The sequence below is a fragment of the Canis aureus genome, chromosome 35 (assembly GCF_053574225.1).
Source record: "Canis aureus isolate CA01 chromosome 35, VMU_Caureus_v.1.0, whole genome shotgun sequence".
Taxonomy (NCBI): Eukaryota; Metazoa; Chordata; class Mammalia; order Carnivora; family Canidae; genus Canis; species Canis aureus.
The window spans coordinates 487,654-512,362 of record NC_135645.1 but is presented as its reverse complement, the minus strand read 5'-3'; the positions used below and the strand labels follow the sequence as shown (position 1 = coordinate 512,362).

Below are 24,709 nucleotides of genomic sequence, written 5' to 3'. Positions count from 1 at the left end.
TAATAGTCCATTCTGTTGAACTGGAAAATTTTGAGAGAAGATCTGGTCCTGTTCCCTAAATTATAGAGAATGCATTTAAAGCTTCAAGAGGAGTGAAGGGTCAGGGTGCCTGAGTAAAGTGGGCGCGGGGCCTCTACCCAGGTGCTCTATCCCAACTATTTCTCTTTCTGCTCTGTCACCATGAACCACCAAAATCCAGACGAGGATTTTTCCAACCATTTCTATGCAGTCTCATGAAACCATCTTTAGAAGAATCAACTCATCCTGCTGCCCTTGGCTTCTCCTCAGGGATCCTTGGCATCATGGGTCGGGTGAGCAGCACCCTCCATCCAGAAGCAGGGCGAGGTGTGATCTTCTACATCACAGTGGAGCAGAATGTGGGCATTTCGGAAACAACTTGTTTTAAACAAGATCATTCAGATGTGAACTCTAGACCCTGAAGTGGGGTAGCCTTGTGTGCCCGCTGCGAATCCGAGCCGTGGATGCTCCGTGTCACTGTGCAGGAGAATGGGGGGCGGGGGAAGGGGGCGGGGCACGGGGTTTTAGGGCAATCCTCGAGAGATTGAGAGAGAGACCGCATGAGTGCTGGTCCTCTGTCACCCGAGCAGCAGGGAATCAGCCCCTCCACCTCGCCTCGTTTGCAAATTGTAAATTCCCCAGGGAAGAAAGAGCTCTCTAGCGCGAGAAGTGGTCAGGGCTTGGGAAAGAAATGATGCTTTTAAAACAAATTAGACTGCGTCTGATTGGACAGGCAGCTGCTACCTCATCTTCCCCTCGAGCTCTCTGGGGCTCTCTGCCTCTGAGGCCTTCCATCCCTGAGCTCGACAGTCTTTCACGAGTTGTGACGGTGGCTGGCAAAATGCAGTCTTTGTCCTCTCGAGGCCTGTGGGCTCCCTCGGGCTAGGAGGCCAGGTGGTGGGGGTCCCTCCAAGAGGCTGGGAAAGGCCTGAGCTCGTGTCTGGGCTCCCAGCTCGGCAGCCCTGTTGTCCTGCTCTCACGGTGCACCCAGAGCCGGGCAGGCAAAGCCAGGGTGGGCTGCGGGCTGTGGGGACTCTGGGCCCCTGGAAAGCGCTGCTCTGCTGTCTCCAGCTCTTGGCCGAGGGATCACCACTGCGGGAAGCCTTCCCTGACCTCCTGCCAGTCTCATCATAACATCGACCTCTCCTTCCTGGCTCTTGTCATAGTTGTAGGTGATTCTGTGTGATTGTTCATTTAATGTCTCTCGTCTAAGGAACCGTGTGCTCTGTGAAGGCAGGTAACATGGTGGCTCTTGCTCATCACTGTGCCCATCCCAGTTTGGCTGAATGAATAAATGATTGAACGAGTGGATCTCTGAACTGTTAAGCATCTCTTGTCCCTGATCTCTTGAGTTAGGCCCGGTGCCCCATGGGGCCGGGCTGGGAGAGGAGGTCTCTCTCTCTCCTGTTAACTGGGGCAGGTGCTGTTCCAGGCAGACGGGCCCAGGATGGGATGGCCGTGGTTATGGCAGGAGACGTGAGCCTCCGCCCAGAAGGCGGTCCTGGAGACGCCTGGCACTGAGCAGGAGGTGAGTGAGCAGTCAGTTGCACTGGAGTCTGGCCCAGGTGTCCATTTCATAAACATGATGATGAGGCAAGTAGGTACAGCTCGGAGTTTGTATACGTGTTTTTAAATCTGTGGTTTTTAAAGTACAAAACTAATGAAGGAGGAGAAGAAACCTGAGTGGCCACATGAAAACCTCTTTAATAATTGTGGAAATGCAACTTTAAACAGCAATGCGATACTATTTCTGTCCATCAGCTGGGCTAAAAGCAAATGGCCTGATGCTGCCAGTGTTGGTGAAGAGGTGGGGGAGGCCCTCGTGGGCCAGGAGGGAGGAGGCAAATTGGTAAACTGCACTGAGAGCTCTTTGGGGGTATAGGGTTGACCTTAAAATGTGCACACCCAAGGACCGTGATCCCTTTCTAGATACATATTTTAGTCTAGAGCCGTGGTCTTCAAACTATAGTTCACATCTAAACCACCGGGAGGGTTCGCTACAACAGAGTGCCCGGGGCCCACCTCCAGGGTTTCTGATTCAGTCTGATGTGGGGCCTGAGAATTCTCATTTTGCTTCGTTCCCAGGCAATGCTGACGCTGCTGGTCTTGGGGCCACACTTGGAGAACCACTATTCCGGTTAAATTCTTGCTTATGTGCACAGGGAAACCTGCCTAGTGATGTCCATTATGCTATTTAAAAAAAAGATTTTATCTATTTATTCATGAGAGACACACAGAGAGAGGCAGAGACCCAGGCAGAGGGAGAAGCAGGCTCCGTGCGGGGAGCCCGACGTGGGACTCGATCCCGGGACCCCAGGATCACAACCGGAGCCAAAGGCAGACACTATGCCATTTCTTATAGCAGATATGAGAAAGAAACCCAAAGTCCATCTGTGGAGACGAGGAGAAAGATACTGTGGCATATCACACAGTGGATTATTATATGGCAGGGAAGTGAATGAAACAAGTCTGTTTCAGCATGGGTAGCTGTAAGGATGGGTGTGAGTTATATATATATAGTATAAAACTGTTGTATTGGTAAGTTCAAAAACAATTTTAAAAATCCAATTCTAGATAATTAATATAATACAAGTGCTACAACACTGGATGCACATCTCATCCTTAAAGCTGCTGTCTCTGGAGAGGAAGGGTGGGAGGTACTAGGACTGGGGAAGGAGGATATAGGGGCTTCTAGCCAGCCTGTTGTTTCACTCTTTAAGAAAATAAGATCTAGGGATGTCTGGGTGGTTCAGTGGTTGAGTGGTGAGTCTTTCAGATTTCTGGGTTTTCACAGTTATCTATAACAAGGTGATGAACATCTTAATATACCAAGCTTCGTTCAGGTTCACTTCCTGCTCCGCCTGGGAGCAGCAGGGTCCCTGAATTTTGGGTCACAAGGCAGGTGATCCTGTCTGTCCCACTGGGCCTGGGATAGGGTGGCTTAGGGTACCAGTGACCCAGGTCCGTGCAGGGATGGGTCTTATGGACCATTAAGTTTCTGGAGCCCTGCAAGTCCTGAGCAACCTGTGCAGCTCATAGGGAGAGCCTGCAGGGCTCCTCCTCCCTTCAGACAGGCTTTTGGCATCTCTCTGCTGCACAGGGCCCATGTGACCCTGGGACGGGGACCTGAGGCAGTTGGAGATGATAAGGCCTGATCTAGATGGAGAAACAGGCACAGCCACAAATATTACAATTTAAGGTATCAAGTGGGAGCAGACCCAAGCACGGGCCTCTGGACTTCTGGGAGGGAGTAGTCAGCTCTGTGCAGGGAAGGTAGCTGGAGAGTTTTGGGGGAAGAGATACATCAATAGTAGGTGGTTTTTTGGGGGGGGATTTTTTTTTTTTGCAATTTCAATCTTTTTGTTGGCTTTATTGAGGTGTACTTCACACATCCCATCGTTCAGCTGTTACAAATGTATAAGTCAGTGATTTTTAGTAACTTTACCAAGTTGCACAAGTATCGGCAGAAATCACTTTGGGAACCTTTTCAGCCTCCCAAAGATCCCTGGTACCAAGTACACTTAATCCTGACTCCTATCTCCATCCCTAGACAACTACTAACCTACTCTCTGACTCCAAATGTGCAGGATTATGTTTTAAAGGATGGAAACGGGACCTTAAGTTAATCACAGGGAAAGTGTGAGACCGAGGGACATAGGAGGTGACCTCTTTATACAGAAAAGCATATAGCCTCCGTCCAAACTTTGCCATCTGGGGTGAAATTCTGAACATGGAAGCTTCACAGTCAACACTCTGCGTGCCTTGGAAGCATGGCTTTGGTTAGGGAATACTTTTCTTCCTTGTACTTTTGGGTGTCTGGCTTCCTGTTCTTCCCATGTCCCTCAGCTTGCTCAGGTGGATGCAGTCCTGCCCTTGACTTTAAAAACACATTTAGCTGCGGTTCTCTAGCTCAGCAGCCACAAACCAGCTGCTGGGCAGTCCCTGGAGGCGGCGGGAGCTCCAGAGAATGAGACAGAGCCCTGCAAACAGCACAGGGAGGGTCTGTACTCTCTTGCCATCACCTGCCCTGGTCCTGATGTGATGCGGGTCCTTGTAGTCTCTGCCCTACTCAGACCCAAACAATGGTTTGAGCAGATCACCTGTGTTTAGTTTGCCTTTGTATTAACAGGTGGACTTGGAGATGCTTTGGGTCGTAGACTTTAAAGAAACGTACCCCCCGCCCTGCCCCACCTAATTTCAAAGTAATGCAGACTCAATACAGAAAAACAGCACAGTACAACAGAAGGCAGGTCGCCTCTACGGCTCACCTGAAGACTGGCTGCTGCATTTGGGGGGTCTATGCTTCCTGTCTTTTTTCCTCACCTGCCTGGTGTTTTGTTGGCTTTCGTGAAGTCTGCACGGTGGCAGGGAAGGTGTTTTGGACAAGCCTGTGCCAGCCAGGCTCTTACTGGTCAGGGAGGCCAGGCCCTGGGGTGGGAGGGACACCAGCTGGGGCTTGGACACCGGCTGCTTCTGGCACTTCAAACCAGTGGTTTAACCTTGATCTTCGTTTTTCCCTCTGACGATGATCCAAATTCTTGGCTCCAGGGAGAGAGAGAGACCATCTTCCTGAAGCATGATCTGCCATGGAAAGCAAAGATAGTCCACCTGAAGCTATTAACAGCTCTGAGTTCTCTCAAGGGTATCTGGGCAGCAGGTTGCAACACAGCTGAGATAATTCAATTTTTTTACAGAAGCTATTTCCATTAATCATTTATTAATGACTCTCCCAGCTGACACAATTAAGTAGATCTAGGATTTAAAAAGGGCCCCATATTCATTTCACATCTATCTAATTACCCTGAAGTTCATGGTCCTGGAAGGACATGAAAATGGCCTCATTCTTCTCCTTTGTGCTTTGCGTTTTTCTCTCGACACTTGGCTTCGGCCCCAGCGGAGGCCGCCTGCGGGGTGGGCATGAGTGCATGAGGATCCCGAGCCTGAGTTGGAGCAGAGGACAGCGGGATGCAGGGGCTGCACGGGGCTTCTCCTGTGTCCGTGTTAGGCCCTTTAGGCGTACGCTCCCGTTTAATCCTCCACGACCTCTGAGAGTTGGAAGCTAGCATCCCCATTCTGGACACAGGAAATTAGGGCTCGAAGAGGCCGTGCGACTTATTCGAAGTCACACAACTGGTGAGCAGCAGGGCTGGGCCTGGAGTCCAGCTGTTGTGACATCAGTGTCTTGGCACGTACCCTAATCCCCACTGCCAGGAACTCATGCGGCCCAGCCTGGCACGCTCCAAGAGTCTGCCATGGAAGTAGAACAACCAAACAGTGTGGATTTTCCACTGCTATGAGAATAAAACACTCCTTTTTTTTTTTTTTTTTTTAAGGAATAGAGGTAGTAAGGAAGGAATTCCCAGAGAATCTAGTGGAGTCGGCGAGGGGGAATCCGTGCCCACCCTCCTTCCCTGGGCAGGCCCTGAAGGTTGGACTGACTCCTGCTCTGCAGCAGCCCTGCCCACCAGGACACTTGGGTCCAGGGAGGTTCTATTCAGCCTACGTGACCTGAGACATCTGTCATCTTCCTGCACCAGCGGGCGGGGAGGCAGCCCCAGTCTGGACCAAAGGAAGGAAGCCAAGGGTCTGAGTAAGCGTGAGGCACAGGGGTGACTGGACCTAGGACGGCAGGTGGGGCTGCCCCACGGGCCCGGATGGAGGAGCTGGGTGGTGCCTTGGCCGCCCGTGCTCTGGGGCAGTGGTGCTCACAGGGAGGGACACAAACCTCTGCAGGTAGCGGCTGCAGCCACGGGGGCTCCAGCACTGGGTGTCAGAAAGGACCTGACGTCCAGGGCACTCTTCCCTAGAGCAGGTGTCCTGGAGGCACCTGGCTTCACTCTAACTCTCCCTCCTGGAGGAAAGCAAGAGATTTCCTCCCAGGTTATAATCAAACCATCCCAAACCCTCAGGCCATAAAGCTTTCTGGGTCCTACACACACCTCTGTGAAAGGGGGAAGCCTGGCAGTATAAATGGGGAATCTGGGCTCAGGCTGGGAAATTCTGGATCCAGACACCGTAGATAAGAGTGTGATGGCGGGAGTACTAATGATTTTTTTTTTTCCCCCAAAAGACAGAGAGCAGAGGGAGAGGGAGAAGCAGGCTCCATGCAGGGAGCCCGACGCGGGACTCGATCCCGGGACCCCGGGGTCACACCCTGGGCCAAAGGCAGGCACCAAACCACTGAGCCACCCGAGGATCCCCCAAATCACGTAAATCTTGATCTAATTTTAGGACACTATCTTACATGATTTATTCCAAAACTTATTTTCCAGTAGATTTTATGATATTCCTTGAGATGCGTTACTTTTCTGATAGGAAGTAAGTCTGATTTGGTTGATAGCTTTAACAGTAAGGTATAGAATGCCAACTTGTTTGAGAGATATTTTTCAGGGATTGACGAGCTAAATTTGCAGTTTCTAGGTATCGTGAAACATTCAAAACAGGTAATTAAAAAAAGCATTTTATTAAAAAATACTGTGTGGTAACGGCTTAATTAAATTAAACCCACCCTCCCTGAAAATAATAGTTTAAATCAGGTTCCTCTAAGGGAAAGAGTGACAGGTGTGATTAATAGTCATTTCATCAGTCCTAATAGAACCCTTTTGGTACGCTTTCCAGAAAGTGGCAGTCGATAACCAGAAAGACGGAGTATCATCCTTTGGCAAGTGAGGTAGTTTCCAGTTTCCTTGTCTCACGTTGACTCTAAGGCAGGTTTTCTGGAATCAGTGCCACTATTTAAATCCTCTCTCTCGGGGATCCCTGGGTGGCTCAGCGGTTTAGCATCTGCCTTCAGCATGACCCCAGGGTCCCGGGTTCAAGTCCTGCGTTGGGCTCCCTGCATGGAGCCTGCTTCTCCCCCTGCCTGTGTCTCTGCCTCTCTCTCTCTCTCTCTCTGCGTCTCTCATGAATAAATAAATACATACTTTAAAAATTTTTTTAAAATCCTCTCTCTCTCTTTACACCCCCCACCCCACCCAGTGGATTTGTGGGTTCCTCAGGTTACCTGTGCATATGACACAGTCTCATCCCATCCTACCCTGCAGAGGACAGAGTGTCACCCGTCGGCCTAAAATACACCCTCCTCCTCCGGGATTGCTTTTCTCTTCCTCCAACTGTGTGTAGAGATCGCTCATGACCACAGACCCTTTGCAGCGCCTCCTATCAAGAAGTGACGTCTGTCTCCCTACTTCTTTTTTTTTTTATTATTATTATTTTAATTCCATTTAGTAAACATCCCGTGCGATCTTGGTTTCTGCAGTAGAACTCCGTGACAGCGCTCACGGCAGCACGCAGTGCTCACCACGAGTGGCCTCCGGAACCCCCGCCCCTGCCCACCTCGCTCCACCAACCCTCGGTTTGTTCCCCGTCATCTAGTGTCCCTCACGGCTTGTTTCCTTCCGTCCTTTTTTTCCCCTTTCCCATCTGTTCATCTGTTTCCTTTCTTAAGGTCTCCCTACTTCTTAAAACTTGCCTTAGGTCTTGCTTCGGCCAACAGCATGTGGCAGGAGTGATGTAACGTGGGTTCCCACCCTAGGCCTCAAGAGGCCTTGCGGTCCCTGTTCCTGCTACCTCGCAATTCCGCTGTCCCGTGAATGCTAACCCGGCGGTCAGGCCGCGTGGACCCCAGGACCCCCTGGCTGAGGACGTGCCCAGGGCACGTGTGTGAGGAGTGTGAGCCCCCCCGGCTGCAGCTGGCACTGCCCGAGTGAGTCCCCACGAGACCAGCCCAAACTGCTGGTGCACGGAGGCGTGAAGCGTGGACCGTCGTTTTAAGCCACGAGGTTTGGGGATGATCCGTTAGCTGCTGCAGAGAAACCCGTTCACGAAGGTTCGTGCTCCTGCTCCTGGGAGGGGGCCGCTCGGCCAGTGACGACGCCCCCCGGCTCCCTCTGCCCGCAGGCACGGCCGAGTGACGGGGTCCCCCTCGCCGAGTCTGGGGGGAAATGATGGGCAACACCTCGGGGCTGAGGCTTTGGAACTTGATGGGGCTTCTCAGCGGCTGGTCCTGGGGGACGGTGGAGCCCGCGGCCCAGTGAGCGTGGGTTCTGGGGCATCGCGTGGGAACTGGCCACGGTCAGGAATGCCGGCGTTAGACCAGCCCAAGTGTGATAGACGCACTTGTGTCACGCGAGGCTCGGGAAGCTTACGTTTACGGAGCGGATCCCTAAGGCGAGGGCGCACGGTCGTGGGTCAGCGTGTCGGACACGGTTCCAAGCATGTCACACGTGCTAACCCCCTGCGGCCTTCCTTCCCGGGCTTCCGCGGAGGAGCAAGTGGGCGCAGGGCTGCGGTGACCCTCCCAAGGGAGCGAGCAGGTCTAGACCTGGAGAAGCTGCCCCGACCAGGGCACTAGGCCCTGCTCCCTGCCCTGCCACGACCCGCTGGAGCCTCAGATGAGCCCCTTCCCCCGCCGGCTCCCCGTCCCCCCATCCGGAAGGCGATGGGGAACGAGGAGGCCACAACCTGTGAGCTGTCCTCCACAGCTCTGACGGGCCCGGCCGGCGTCCTCTGACTCGCAGTATCCAACCGGGACACGGGACGAGGTGGTGCAGGCGGTGACGGGCATGCACAGCAGGGCAGGAAGGAAACCCCGGCCCCTCAAGCCCCCGGACACCCGCCCTGGTCTCCCACTGTGCGTGCAGACAAGGAACTGCCAAGGCCCCCTGACCGGGTGAGCCTGGGGTGCAGGTGTGTGGCGTCGGCACAGGGTGTCCCTCAGTGGACCCTGGGCCTTGTGTGCCCCTCAGCAGCACCCCTGGAAGGGTCCTACCCAGCGATGGGCCCGTTCCTATTGGCTGGGAGGCCTCCGCTGAGGGGCTGGCGGGGTCAAGGCCGTGCCTTAGCTGCGGGAGTTGCAGACAGCAGCCCTCGGAAGCAGGAAGGCCGGAAGTATCATGCCTCCCCTCCTCCCCGTGCGGCAAAGGGGGAAGCAGAAGCCCAGAGAGGCCAGGTTACTCGCCCCAAATCGTCTACTAAGTCAGGGCCAGACCTAGGGCCCAGCTGCTGGCCCGGGGCCTTTTTCGTCATCTCCCTGTCTGCCGGGTTTGGGCTGGGGTTAGCAGGTTGGTGCCATCGGGTCTTGTTTTTCTAGTGCAGAGAAGAATTTTGCACATACGGCAAGAAGTCCTTACTCTTGGGAAATGCCCCAGAAATGACCGCAGCTGGAGAGCATGGCCCTGTGGGCCCGCTGACCCCAGGGCCTTCAGCGGCCCGTCCCTCCTGTGAGGGCCTTGCACAAGACCCTGCCCACTGGCCTCGGGGGTGGCCGCAGCGCCTCTACCTCCTCTGAATCTCTGTCCAGCCAGAGCCCTGCAGACCCGGGCTTTGCTCCTGACCTAGCGAGTCTCCAGCTGCACTGCGGTGAGGAGCCCCCACGTCCTAATCTTGGGGTAGGGGGTAGACTGGTCTCTGAGGTCCCTGGGATGCTCTTCCTGAAGGAAGCGGAAAGATATTCTGGATTCAAACTGCTTTTATCTTAGCAAACTCTGAAGCGCGCCCAAAAGGGGCCCGACAGGACACGCAGGGTTACCGACGTGATCCTATAATCGCACGCCGCGTGCAGGCCGGACAGAGTGTGCGGGGCAGGACTAGGCCCTGGGCCCCAGGATGGGAGTCGGGCTGTGTTCTCGACTCCTGCCCTTGGTTTGCTCTCACGCTTTGCGTCTTTACCTGGATGCTGGCACTGCCATGGCTGGTCCCGCACTTAGGCCCTTTACGGGGCAGGTTCACACCTGGAACCTCAGGTGCGCTCCGGGCAGCTCGGTTCTCCGGAGCGCCTCTGCTTCTGCCGGAGGGACATGTGAGCTGTGTTCCAGTAGCTGCAGGCTGTCAAGTGGGGGACACTTTGCACCGAGGCCGCTGTACCTGGGGAGGAATTTGGCGAGACGAGGTCCTGAGTCACCTCGACGCGACGACTCGGACCTGAGGAGCTTCGCCTCAGCCACATGAGTCAGGACCTTCCCGGTGACTGTGACAGAAACCCAGCTCACACTTGTCTGAAAACAAAGGGGGGAATTCTTGGTTCAGGAAACTGGGAAAGACAGGGTGGAGGGGACAGGGCACGACTGGATTCCGGGCGCAGCCGCGTGGCCAACGGTCAAGGATTCCTCTCCTTGGGATTGGTCTTCATTCTTTTCTACGATGGATAAGGGTGTTTTGTGGAGGGGGGAGGAGGGAGCAGCAGCTGCAGGTAGCCTGGTCTGACTCTCACCAGGGAAGGCCCTGGAACAAAGGGGCCTCAGTGTAGACGAGGCCAGGCAAGGCTGTAACTGGCTGCTTTCCACCCTGCACCCGCCTCTGGGGCCAACAGCCTATCCAGGCCTGGTGAGGGCCACAGGGGACCGCCACTGGTGGACAAATAGAGGGAATGGGTCACCCAGGAGGGGCAGTTTTGTAAATGAGGGGGATACTGCTATCGGGGGGTCAGGGGGTGTCCCGGGAGAGGCCAAAACAACAGGTACGTGCTAAAGATGTCCTACCAGGCCGTGTCCAGAAAGGGGACACAGAGAATTCAGCAGAGGGGGCTGTTAGGCATAGAGCCGTTAACGGGGTGCCTGGACGCCGCCACGGTGGAGCGGAGGCACCCCCGCGGGAAGCGGCCCCTTCCTATGGCTGTGGGAGCAAAGGGGAAACTGAGGGGCCTGGAGGAGGCGCCCCCAGAGCTGGAGCTCAGCTTGCAGAGGGGAGGACACGCTCCAGGGGCCCAGCCGCCCTCCTCTCGGAGCAGGGGTGCCAGCCAGCTCCCAACGGTGTGTCTTGGGGGGCAGGGCAGGGTGACACCGGTCCCGCCAGAGCTGGAAATGCTGCCCAGGGGCCTGGCTGAGGCGTGGGCCACCAGGCAGGACCGCAGCGGCCGGAGAGGCGCTCAGACACGGGAGGTGCACAGGAAAGCCAGGGGCAAACTGGGAAGAGCGGGTTCCCCCCTCCGGTGGCTGTCGCCCTCCTGCACCCCATCGGCGGAGCCCAGCAGAGCCCAAGGGTGGACCGGCCAGGCCCCGGCCCAGATCCCCGCGGCCCAGATCCCCGCAGCCCAGATCCTCGCGGCCTAGATCCCCGTGGCCTACAGCCTCATGGTGCTTGACCCCCTCCCTGCGGCCCCTGACTCCCTGGTGGCCCGTGGCACTGGGCCCCCCACCCCCTGCACCACCAGCAGCCGGCCAGCGGGGCAGGGGCCGGGGGACAGGCCGGCTGCAGCTCTGTGCTCAGGACGGGAAAGCCCCCGCCCGCAGATGGCGCCTCTCAGCTCCACTGGGGTGCTCGCCCCCCGGCCTGGTTAGGGTTGTGCGCACATTTGTGTCCTCTTGAGCTCCTCCGGGGTGGGGCCATGTCTCCCCCCTCCAGCCGGGCTGTGTCTGGGGCCCGCGCTGGGTCAGGGAGCCGAGGGCAGCTGGTCCAGGAGCCACCGAGGCAGCCCCGGCGGTGGCAGGCCGGGGGTCCCGAGGCCCAGCGAGGGGTCCCAGCGGGCGGCTGAGACGGATCAAGGCGCTGGGCCTGCTTTCCCGCCAGAGAAGGTCATCACGAACCCAGTGCCCCCCACCCCAAAGGAGGCCGACTGGGACCCGAGGCTGGCGCGGTCCCTGGACCCCTTGGCTCCTCCGAACCAAGCGGCGGCCGCCTCCGCAAGGCCCAGGAGGAATGGCTTCTACTCTCTTCCCTTCTTCCTTTTGCTACTCTGATTTGTAACGAGTCAGTCTTGAAGGAAGAGTCCAGTGCCTGGCAACGTATAGAAAAGAGGGCCGGGAGGGGACAGGATGGTCCCCCGGCAGCCCTGGGCCCCCTGCCGCTGGCCTGTCCAGCCCCCGCGCTGCGCAGCCGGGCACAGACCTTCCCCGCCAGCCGGTCCCCTGCCCTTCCCCGGAACTGGCCGGGGGGAGCCGGGCTGGTGGACAGGTGTCTGAGTCCAGGCTTCTGGATGCTTCTTCCTGGGGCCCCGGCACATGGGGGCTGGGGAGACGACCTCCCCTTCCCGTCCCCGCTGGGCCGCCTGAACCAGCTCCGGGACACCGTGCTCATAGAGCCGCGTGACTCGGTGGCCTGCCTGCATCGGAATCCTGACGCTGGGCACCTGGGCGAGCTGGTTAAGCTCTCCGTGCCTCAGTTTCCTCATCAGAGTTATGGCAAGGCTTCAGCGAGATCAGCAGGGTTCAGGGTGCGGCACAGCACTTGGCACCGGGAAGTCCGTCAGGAGCAGGGGGGTGCATGGGTTTCCTGGGGGCGCCTTAACAAATTACCATACATCGTGTGGTTTACGGTAATGGAAACTTCTTGCACACGGTTCTGGAGTTCCTGAGCTCAAAGTCAAGGTGTCAGCAGGGCCCCAGGACCTGGAGGCCCTAGGAGAGCCGCGGCTGCCAGCATTCCTTGGTCTAGGGCTGCAGGCCTCCGGGCTGGCTCTGCAGATCTCTCTCTGGTCTGTCTTCACCTGGCCTTGGTGTGTGTGTGCGTGTGCACGTGTGTGCGTGTGGCTTCAAATCTCCCTCAGCCTCCCTCTCAGGAGACCCGTGAAGCACTCTGGGTGCATCCGGATAAGCCAGGGTAGTTCCCCCATCTCATGGTCCTGATCTCATCACACCCACAACACCCTTTTCCTTCCACACAAAGTAACGTTCACAGGGAGCAGGGAGCAAGCATGCCGTGGACATGTGGGGGACGTGCGCTTTCCCTCGAGTGACAAGCGGGAGCGGGGCAGAGCCGATCCTCGGTTGTCTGTGCCAGGGCAGGCTCGGCGGGGGCAGACCCGACACGAAGGCACCTGGGCCTGCTCTGGATCTGGGCGCTCGCGGCAGCCGCTGGAAGGAGGTGAGGAGGGCATCGGGGAGAGGGCAGGGAGCCAAACTGAGTGGGGTCGGAAGCCCCAGCCTCAGGCCACTGTCCTGGGAGCTTTCTTTCTTTCTTTTTTTTTAAGATTTTATTTATTTATTTGAGAGAGAGAGAGAGAGAGCATAAGTAGGGGGAGCAGCAGAGGGAGCGGGAGAAGCAGACTCCCCCCTGTGCAGGGAGCCCGATGGGGGGCTCGACCCTAGGACCCTGAGATCATGACCTGAGCTGAAGACAGATGCTTAACCTACTGAGCCCCCCAGGCGCCCCTCAGTACATCTTTTTAAAAGTATCTCTTTTGCCTTACTCTTAAATGATAGTTTCATGAGTTCTAGGATTGTAGGAAGAATTCGTAGCCCCACAGCCATCTGGGGTTAGTAAGCCTCCTTCCACCAAATCCCACCCTCCCAGGAATGCTTCTCTTAGCCCACGTGCTCAGCGGGCTGTGCCGGAGTCAGCAAGAGCTTCTTCACACCGTACACCAATGCCCTTAAGCCTAAGCGTATTAAGAGAGCAGAGGAAATGCTCCACCCCGGAACCCCCTTGCGAGGTATTTTTCCTCAGCACTTTGAAGATACAATTCCATCGTCTCCTGGCGTCTCTGTTGATGACGGAAACTCTGCCGTGCATCCAACACCCATTCTGTTGCAGGTCTTTCTCTGTCTTTGTAATTTATTTTTCGTAGATGCGGATTTATGTTTATCCCACTTGGGGCTTGGTATGTTCACTCAATGGAAGGCCATGTGTTTCTCCTAAATCTGGAGAAATCTTGTGAGTCGGGCCCTTCCTGCTGCCGGAGAGGATCGGCTCACCTCGATCACTGTGTTTCTGTGGTTGGCGCTGCCTCGATCCTGTGCTAAATGCCTACGTGAACCCCCAGGGCTCCACTCAGCACCCACAAAGGCATTAGTACTGGCACCTACTTCACGTACGTGCTAGTTGCCCAATAATTTGGGCAGGTAATGGTGTTGCCTTTGGCAAAATTAGAAGCTGCGTCACTGAAAATAACCCTGCTCCAGGAGGAAGCGCTACTTCTGCCTCCATTGTCCATCTTGGCTTCTGAAGTAAGCTCAAGCTACTGAAATCCAAAGTGGATTAAAGAGTGCAGTGGTTAAGAAATTACAAATCCTGGGACACCGGGGTGGCTCAGGGGGTGAGCTTCTTCCATCTTAGCATCTAGAACAGCCTGTGGCCCTTAATACGGTGCTGGATTTATGTCCCGCACTAGATCAGGAGCCCGGGCAGGGTGGAGGGGGGTTGCGTATGGCACGGGGCGAGGTCCGCCCCCGCTGGAGGGACCGTGTCCTGACACCGTGCAGAGCTGCCGTGCGTGGAGGCCAGAGAAGCAGATTGGGTCTCAGTCAGCTCTGCCACTAAGTTCTCTACGCCAGTGCACCCCTTCTTCTGTACCCATGGGGCACTGTGCTCACCGCCACAGCACCCCATTGACAGATCTCTGGGTGCTTGTCTCCTGACTGCAGGGCTGGGTCCCCTGGCCACCCCTGGATGAAGGGGTAGCTGGGAAAGCAGGAATTTCTCAAGCCCCTTCAGCAGGCAGTGGCAAGAGAGGGGGCTGCTAGGCTGCTGTGTCCTTCAGCCCCGTCCGCCCACAGGTGGGGCATCAGCCCGAGCAGCTGGAGGTCCAGGCCCGGCTGTGGCCCAGCCTCTTGGGAGTTACCTCACCATCAGCGGAGACCCCTGGCCCCTACCAGAGCCAGCTGTGTTGGGCAGCTGTTGCCAAGACCCCCCCCCCTCCGACAGAGTTACGGGGCACAGGTGCTGGAGAGGCAGACCCCACAGAGGTGAGGCGTGAAGTCATGTTTTCTGGATGGGCTCTGACTGGAGGCTCTGAATAATTCTGGAGGTGGATCCGTCTAATGGGTGGTGATCCGAATTTAAATTCAAAAGTGCTTGAAACAGGTCAAGATTGGGACGCCCGGGTGGCTCAGCGGTTGAGCGTCTGCCTTTGGCTCAGGGCATCATCCCGGGGTCCTGGGATCGAGTTCTGCATGGGGCTCCCTGCACGGAGCCTGCTTCTCCCTTTGCCTGTGTCTCTGCCTCTCTCTCTGTGTCTATTATGAAAAAATATATAAAATCTTAAAAAAAAGAAAAAGAAAAAGAAGAAGGAGGAGGAGGAAGAGGAGGAGGAGGAGGAGGAGGAGGAGGAGGAAGAGGTCAAGATTACCGTAAAAATCTCATCCAAAAATATCAGTAACAACTAAAAAGTTCTGATAGGAAAGTTGGTATTTCGTTGCTGCTGTTGAAATGTACTTTTCTCTGTATCTCATCATCAGTCACTAAAATCTAACCTTCCCATTAGCAGTGCTAAGTACCTGCTGAACATTCCAGTAAGTAAATTAATTTGGCCAAGGATTTGCTTGGCAAATTGAGTTCTGTAAATCGGCTCTCAGTGAATTGGTCTCTCCGCTCTCTGTGAACCGGCATCTTCTCGGTTGACCAGACTCACCTTCTGGATGGGGGTAGGGATGGGAGTGGCGGAGTCGGGGTCCCCCCGGGGGGTGAGAGCCAGCGCTGTGTCTAGGGAGTGGAGGGGTGAGCAAGGGCCGGGATGGGCCTCATGCTGCTGCCGCTGCCAGGAGGAGCGTGCACAGCCCAGCCTGGTGACGAGAACTTGCCGTTGGCCCTCCCGGGGCTCCCACCGGAGGAACTCACAACAAGAGACACTGTGCTGGTGCTTGTCCTCGAAGCACCTGCAGCTGGGAAGGGTTCGGAGGCCCGAGGGTCTCTTCCTTCTCTGCAAGGGGGTGCTGATGCTTAAGGACTTCAGGGAAGACCACTTGCAAAGGTGTGGAGGACCTGAGTGGGCAGGACCCGCAAGGACGAGCGCAGCCCAGAGTGAGGAGCGGAGGCAGCCTCACCCATTTGCTGCGGCTGGCCTGGGGCAGTGGGTGGGAGGTGTAAAGCTGTGGTGCCTGCCGCTCTGCTGGGCGGACCCCGGGAGCAGCCGTGGGTGCGTAGAGGAGGGGGGTCGTGGAGCAGGCAGATGCCTACCACGCCGCGTACCCTAAGGCCACGATTACTTCCAGTCCCTGCAGAGTCTCGTGTCGTAGGCAAAGACACTGTTGTGTTGGTTTTTTTTGCAAATGATCCCCAAGTGTTAGGTGTGTATGGGAGTGGGCCAACCGGGGCGCGGCTGTGAATTAAAGACGGTACTTTACCAGTGTTAGAGCCTCGCTAAATTGGTGCATTTCTAAAAACAAAATACCTATTCGGTGATTGACTTGATCGTTCATTACCGTTTCGCCTGCCAACCTACACAGCTGCTTGAGGACAGCGTAAGATGTACTTAATCACTGTTGACATTTTTCTAAGTGTAGTGTTGGCTGAGATTAGAAGTTTTATAAATATATATATATATTTTTTTTGTGGGTAAGAGGACTCTCTTGGCTGGGGATGTGGAGTAGTTTATAGCGTAAGTAATCTAAGAGCACGGTTACCGTGTGCTATTGTGGGCTAGGAAGGGTTTTATTGAATGGCTGTGTCTTAGGAGGTGGAGCAGATGCAGGACCCTCCAGAGGCCCTCATGGTGTTCGGTGTGTGTCTGTGGCCACTTGTCTCGGCCAGGCCTGAGATCCTGACTGAGTCAGATGGCTCTCACCGTTGGCTTTAGCCCTGGCTCCTTGTCGTGTCTTTTCATAGCATCCCTCGCTCCAGCACCCACATACCCTGGCCCATCCCCCAAAAAGGAAAATCCCCCAGAACATCTCCAGCAACATATATGGGAAATAGTCCTGATTTTATTTAAGAGCTTCACATTGAGCAAGAGATGCTAATTTTGTGGGGGAATATACCACACTGGAAAAACAGTGTTCTTAAATATATAGACTTGCTCAGAGAGGGGTTATTGGAGTGGCCCCATTGCCCAGACTGTGGGATTTACTGGGGTCTCCAAATAGAGAGGAAATGTATAGATTGTCAGTGGGCATATTACCTACCTGTTGCTGCAAAACAAATCACCCAAACCTCAGGCTTACAACGCCAGTTATCATTTAATATCTCTTGGGTTTTCTCTGGATCAGGCAGCCGGGAGCAGTTGGCTGAGCAATTCTGGCTCAGAGAGTCTTCTGAGGCTGCAGTCGATGTCAGGCAGGGCTGAAGTCATCTGAAGGCCCGTCTGAGGCTGGAGGCTCTGCTTCCTGCGTCGGTGCCGGTGGGGGCTTCTCGGACAACAAGCATATTTTTCTGGGCATCATCAGGGCACAACATGTGTTTAAGCCGCTCACACAGCTGATCCCAGGTGGCTCTCATCTCATTATAGTGTAAGTGTTCTATTGCACGGGAGTTCATGATAAAGGACACATTCTCAGGAAAAGAAACATCATCTTTGGCTCGTCAGACTCCTTAATTGCAACAGTGGAAAGCAATTCTGCTGATTTAAACCCGAAAGAAACTTATGAGCTTGGAAAACAGTCTGGTACAGAGAAGACTAGGAGTGGCCAGTTTCACGGCCAAACCACAGCCCAGAACCAGGCTGGGAAAGAGCCGCTGTCGCAAGTGCTGGGAAGCACAAAGCCAAGCTGGCATCCCCGCGACCCCACTGCCCTCCCCGGCCCAGGACACCGAGCACTCAATGCTGCGGCTCTGCTGTCCCTGCTGCCTTCCTGGGCACCGGATGTCACGGCTGCGGGCTGCCATTGCCTGAATGCTTCTTCTGCTGACCCACCTGTTTTTCATCATCATACCCTGGCTCGCGTCTAGGGCAGGCGAACCTGATTGGCTGAGTCCAAACCATGTGCTCCTGTCCTAGCTGGAAGGGAGGCTGGAAAAAATACAAATCTGGCCTTTCTGGCTCCACAGTGGGAGGAAGGCTCTGCTTCCTATCAAAACTCGGAAGGTGGTAAATTCACAAGCATGGAAAGGGTTCCAGATGCTGGGCCCTTCATACAATAACAACAACAACAAACGGACAAATGCTTTCTACATTTCCTGCCTGAAGAATGACATTTAAAAAAAAAAAAAAAAAAAAAAAAAAAACCTGGAAAGCATGTGAAAAATTGACCAGCGCTGTCTTGTTAAAAGATCACAGGAATGTCTACAAAAAAGGCCAATGAAAACTAACATCAACGCAAGAAGAAATGTTTATAACCCCGTAATAAAAGGACAAATAATCGATTCAAAAGTCAGAAAAGGACTTGAATAGACATTTTTCCAAAGAAGATATACACATGGCCAATAAGCACAGACAAAACTGGGCAACGTCATTAGCCATCAGAGACATAAAAATCAAAACTACGGGCAGCCCCGGTGGCCCAGTGGTTTGGTGCCACCTTCCGCACAGGGCCTGATCCTGGAGACGCGGGATCGAGTCCCCCGTCGGGCTCCCTGCATGGAGCCTGCTTCTCCCTCTGCCTGTGTCTCTGCCTCTCTCTCTCTCTGTGTGTGTCTCTCAGGAATAAATAAATAAAATCTAAAAAAAAAAAAAAAAAAGAAGTGAAGTACTCCTATATACTACAACACAGATGTACTTTAAAATCATTATGCTAGGTTGAAAGAGACCAGAAACCTGGTCACAAAAGACCGTACATTATATGAGTCTAGTCCAGAGTAGGTAAATCTGTAGGGAGGTAAGAGGTTTGTGATTGCTTAGGGCTGAGAAGGGATTGGGGGTCTGGGGAGTGACAGCTTAAGAGTACGGGATTTCCTCTTGATATGATGAAAATGTTCTAAACTGTGGCAATGGTTGCCTATATCTGTGACTATGCTCAATATCCTCGAGTTGTACATTTTAAATGTACATATAGCATATGAATTATATCTCAATAGAGCTGTTATTAAAGAGAAATACTTGCTCATTATAGAAAAGTCAAAAGGAAGGGAAAATGAAACTACTCAGTGTTATCATTTGGGGGTATTTCCCTTCACCCTTTCTAGGGAAAGTCTTTTTAAAAAAAACTATCTTATGTATTTTTAAGCATAGTAAGTATTTAATTTTATCTCTTTTTTTTGTCCACATTTTTTTCCATTCTTGATAAATATCGTTTTAATGATCACACCATGTATTTCACCAAGTGGATGCTTTGTATGCTCCTTAAACATCCCCTACATGTTGGACATTCCATTTTCTCCTGATCATAAATATGCTTTGATGAACATCTTTGTTGTGAAGGTGACTTGAGGTTTTAAGATTGTTCCTTAGGAGAGGTTCAAATGGTGAGATTATTGGGTGAAAGTGCTTGAATACTTTTTAGATTTTGATGCTTAGCGCCACTTGCTATGCAGAAGAAATATACCAGTGTGCCTCTCAAAAGATGTTTTAAGAGAAAAAAACATGCCCCATTCCCCTATGGGTTAAACTAGGCGCTCCTTTCCTCTAATCTGTTTTACCCTTGGAAGTGGATTCTCACTGTAATAGATGCAGTCAACACTAGTTTTTCCTCCCCATCTGGGCCCCTGAGTTGATTGCTATCTGGGAAACATTCAGGACAACAAATTGGATTATTTAAAGACACGAACGCATTCAATAGCCCAGGAGACGTGGTTGCAGCGACAAAATCTGGAAGCCGAGAAGCACCTAGACAAGCACTAACTTACTTAGCAGATACACTAAAGCTGAATACTGAGTCAGTAGTGGGAGAAGCTAAGAAACAGCCCAATCTGGGGATTCCGAGTGGTACCGGGGAGGAGGGGCACCTGATTCTTCTGAAAGTGACAGCAAAGTAACACTGAGGAGGGGAGGACTGGTTGCAAACTGATTTAAAAAGCGAATAGATCCCAAGATGCCTCCCTCACTCCATGCAGCCTGACGCCTATCGGTTCTGCGCCCGTCCTGAAGACTACTGTTTATCTCTGGAAAGGGCAACACGAGGGGCCGGGCTGGGGCAGCTCAGGCCCAGCTGCAGGCACGGTGCTGGATTGCAAACGTTTAGGTGGAGAATGCAAGTCGCTCCAGCCTTCTTCCCCTACTTAGCTCCCAGGAAATGGCAGTCAGTTGCACACACTCCAGGCAGGAGGCTGATGAATCTTCTCCAGGACCCGACCGACAGGAGAACCCCTAAACATAATGTTATCCAGACTTTTCCAAGAAATGGCCTAGCCAGATCATCTTACAGTGAATCCTACAGCCAGCAAGCCATCACACACTCAGTGCCCACGGTCAGCATTTTTCTGCTTTACTCTTATCTGTGATCTACTAAAAAACAAGGTCTATCTCACTGTGTCCCCAAGTCATTTAGGGCTCGTTGTAACGTTTATGTATTTATTTATACTTTATTGATAGCTTGCACATAAATTATTAAGTTAATCTCTACATTTTGGTCTTACTTTTGGGGTCACATGTGAAAGGAAACATTCCTCCACATATTTCCTAACTGGTTTTTGGGTATTTGTGTATGAAAGGTATTGCTTTTTGTGTTTGTTTCATATTCTACTACTTTATTGAGCTTTTTTATGTATGCTAAAATTTTTCAGATGAATCATGTGGGTTGACGGTTGGACCATCTGCACGTGATGCTAGCTGTGTCTCTTCTTCCTTTTCTAAAGCTATACTCCTTATTTCGGAGTCATATGCGTTGGCCCCCGATCTTACGTCTTAATTAATAGCAGTGGTGGTAGCCAACATTCCTGTCTGTCCTTGACTTTAGTAAGGTTGCTTCTAAGAGTCTTGCCATTAGGGACTATGCTTGAAGTTGGTTTAAGAAAGATATTCTTTATTGTATAAAAGGAATATTCTTTTTACAGAAATTGATGTGACTTTCATCAAATGTCTTAATAGCACTTACTGACACGTTCATGTAATTTTTCCTTTGACTTACTATCAGTGCTGCATACTTACTATGCTGTGTTGAATAAATTAAATTAATAACATTCCTTCAGTAACCGTCTTCTGAGTGGATCCGTTAGACACATGGTGGCAGTATCATGGTTTTCTGGATTTCCATCCTCAACAGGCACACCCGCTCAGGCTCTCCATCCGGGACTCCTTCCGCCCCCTCCAGTGGTCCCTGAAGATCCCCATCGGATGGAAAGGTCATTCTAATCTCTTCTACTCAAATGTGGCCCATGGGCCAGTAGCCTCAGCATCGCTGAATAATTGGAGTTTATTCAAAATGCAGAAGCTCAGACCCCACCCTAGACCTACTGAATCAGAGTCTGACATTTAACGAGACCCACCCCAACCCCAGGAGATTCATATTACCACGAAAGTCTTAGAAACGTGGCTCTGACATAGTGTTATAATGGCTTCTCCCGGTTTCTTTTATTAACAGGGCAGCCTTCCAGTCCCATCCAAGAGCTGTTCAAAGAAGTCCTAGGGTGTTTGTGTGTGTATAAGAGAGGGAGACAGACAGACAGAGTTAGAGAGACATAGAGCAGGCCTGGGAATCGCACCCTTGGGCTTGAGCCTCTTCAGCATCCCTGGGCAATTATCATAAGTAATCTGGCACCTGCATATAAGCCAAGCTCTCAGTGTCTGTGGGCTGGGAAAGAGTGTCCTGAGGTGACATGGAGAGGACAGCAGAGCGGAGAGTAAAAGAGAGTTTCCTAGGAAGGCCACCTGTAGTTTGCTTCAACCAACAGCAGATGGTGGCCGCCAAAGTGCCTGAGTTGTTGGAGAAGGGACGCTGGCTGGTTATTTATCTCCGGACTTTATGGTTAGCAGCTGCTGGAGGCAGGATTTCCTCTAGTTTTCTTGGGATGCTGAATCTGGTAAAGAGACTTAGGCATCATGACTGTGTGTGTGCACGTGTGTCTTCTTTGGAAAGTGTCCCAGCTTTGGGGGGTGGGGGGTGGTGAGGACAAATTAGGAAGCCCTGGAGGAAGTTCACTGTGAGATCCATAAGAGGAGTTAGTGATGAATCAAAGATGTCCTCAACATGAATCACAGCTGCAGGATGGTGTCATCATCTCCTGACACAAAATCGATTCCCCATGCTTCTCCAGGGAACTCCAAATGGAGCCAGGGAAAATGAAACCAGCAGAGCAGAGTGCACAGCTGTCTTTTCTACTGACACTTAAAGTTCATATGAGAAAAAGCTATGATGCAGAACAGCTTTTTATCTCCGGGATACAGATTGGGTCAACTTCAAAGAAGCTGCATATCAAAAGCATTTTGCTGTTAAATTTTACAAGTGAGACCAGAAGCCATCACGTAAGGCAGTGCTAGAAGAGTGACTTGATGGTACAGCTCTGACAGTACTGGAGGGGGAAAGACCAAAGAGTGTGATTAATCAGTTGCTTTACAGACAGGAGAGGAATGGAGGTACGGGAGAAGCACGCCTGCCCAAGAGTCACAGACCTGGAAAAGAACCTTTGAAGAAGTAAATGAGAAAGAGAGACCATTTATTGAAACTCTACCACTGGCCAGACACTGTGCTGAGTGCTCTATAGCCACATTTCTCCAGCTTTAGTGTGCTCATGAGTTAGTTAAGAGACAGAGTTGGGCTTCAAGTTCAGATCTGTTGGACTCTAGAGGTCACACCCAAATATGCCACACTGTCTTATGATCCCCCCATAAAGTAAAGAAGTGTTCCTCAAATTTTAATGTACTTACCAATCACTGAGGCTCTTGTTTGCATTTTTTTTAAAGATTTTATTTATTTATTCAGGAGAGACACAGAGAGGGAAAGAGAAAGGCAGGGACACAGGCAGAACGAGAAGCAGGCTCCGTGCAGGGAGACCGATGTAGGACTCGATCCCGGGTCTCCAGGATCACGCCCCGGGCTGAAGGCAGTGCTAAACCACTGAGCTACTGCGGCTGCCCAAGGGGCTTATTTAAATAAAGATTCTGATTCAGAACATCTGGGGTGAGTCCCAAGAGTCTCCATGTCTAACAAGTTCCCACGTGGTGCAGATACTGCTGGTTCTTGGGCCACAGTTGCAAAAGCAAGACCTTAGAGATAGGTCACCTCTGTTCTAGTGATTTACAACCTCAGAAGCACACAAGCTTTATCTGGGGCTCCCAGGCCCAGGTGGTTTTTAGAAGCTCTCTAGTTTGTTCTGATCTTCCACCAGGATTGAGAATTGCTGACCTGGCCCTGTGGTTCTCATTCAGAGTGTGGGCATGGAGATGGTGTAGAGGTGTGGGGTAGGATATGACTTACAATAGTATCATCTTTGGAGCTGTTTCAATCTGTAGGGTACGTACAGTTTCCAAAATATGCAGGCCCCTCCGTCTTGAGAGTCAATGTGTTTTCTAAACACACACCCTTCTGCCTACTTCCTCTTGACACTGAGAGGCACTAAAGTCATTAAAAAGGGCAGCTAGCCTTGGAAGAATCAAACATAATTCCAGAAACCAGTAAGAATATTTTTTAAAAATTATAATTAGTGTCTTCAGAGATATCAAGAGGATAACAAGAGTAGACTCGATTCCCAGACGTGAAAAGTTATCTGAAAATTAGAACAAAGATATTTTAGTAATTCAAAGCATGACTGATGAAATTTAAAAATCTGGTGGGAGGGATCCCTGGGTGGCGCAGCGGTTTGGCGCCTGCCTTTGGCCCAGGGCGTGATCCTGGAGACCCGGGATCGAATCCCACGTCGGGCTCCCGGTGCATGGAGCCTGCTTCTCCCTCTGCCTCTGTCTCTGCCTCTCTCTCTCTCTCTCTCTCTCTCTCTGTGACTATCATAAAAAAAAAAAAAATCTGGTGGGATAGCTGAATAATATAATGGACAAGACTGAGAACCAAATTGGTGACTTGGAAAGGAAATCACCAGAATATAGAGCGGAAGTACAAAGAGATTAAATAGCGGAGAAAAGTCAAGAGACAGGGAGGACAGACCATAATCTGTCCAATAGGAGTTCTAACAGAAAATGGACACTTTAAAAAATTAAGGAAGCGTTTCCTCAGCTGAAGAAAGCAGGAGTCATCAGGTTGAAACAGGCCACAGAATATCAAGAAGGATTTATGAAATAAAGAGCAACATTCAGACACATTCTTATGTAATGACAGAACTCTGAGGACCCAGAGAAAATGCACAAATGCTTGTAGAGCAAGGAAAAATTGGTACTTTGAAAATAACAAGATTCAGACTGATGTGAGATTTCTCCTCAGCAGGTATCCTGGATGCTAGAAGCCCATGGTCGGGTGTCCTCAAAATTCTAAGGGAAAATGGCTTTTAGTAAAGAATATAGGATTTTATACCTTGCCAAACTGTCAACAAGAGGGCATACCCAAAACGGTCATTTTCAGGGATAGAAGCAATTAAAATGTTACTCTATTAGCTTCCTGCGGCTGCCGCAACAAATTACCACAAGCTTGGGGGCTTAACAGCAGGGACATTTATTCTCTCACTGTTATGGAGGAAGAATTTTGAAATCTGTATCATTGGGCTGAAATCAAGATGTTGGCAGGACTGCACTCCCTCCGGAGGCTCTAGGGGAGAAGCCATCCTTGCCTCTTCAAGCCTCTGGTGGTAACTGGCATTCCTTGGTGTGTGGCTGAGAATCTCTCTCTGCTCCATTTTCACATCTCCTGCTCTGTGTCCGTGTGAGAAATCTCCATCTGCTCATGTCTTAGAAGGCCCCCTATGATTGCATTTAGAGCAATTATTACCCCCATCTCAAAATCCTTGACGTAATTACATCTGCAAAGACCCCTGTTTTGCTGCGTAAGATAACATTCACAGGTTCCAGGGATTGAGATGTGGTTATCTTTACCAGTTACCAATCATACACAGGAAATGAAGATCACTCTAGCAAAAAAATTTTTAAAAATTAAAAAAAAATTCTTAAAAAAAGAATTTTAAAAGAGGATGGCATGAGAGACAAAAAAAAAAAAAAAAAGGAAAAATAAAGTGCACGTGGAATGGACCCAGAAGAAGTGAGGAGAGCCGATAGGGAACTGAGTCTCCACTAGACTCTGCTCCGTAGCAAAGCCTCCTTCAAATGTCAGAGGTATCAAGGCAGTGAATTACA

General features: G+C 52.0%; 1 protein-coding gene across 2 annotated transcripts in view; it reads left to right on the top strand.

Moving 5' to 3' along the window:
• Positions 1 to 24,709, top strand: part of XXYLT1 (xyloside xylosyltransferase 1) — a 233,364-nt gene that overhangs the window by 146,232 nt on the left and 62,423 nt on the right. Inside the window, exon 4 of one of the 2 annotated variants that reach the window (XM_077884071.1) lies at positions 6,089 to 6,227. The exons of the other annotated variant lie outside the window; for it this stretch is intronic. Coding sequence (XP_077740197.1) covers positions 6,089 to 6,227 — 139 coding nt within the window. The remainder of the gene's footprint in view (positions 1 to 6,088; positions 6,228 to 24,709) is intronic. 2 annotated transcript variants of the gene reach the window in all.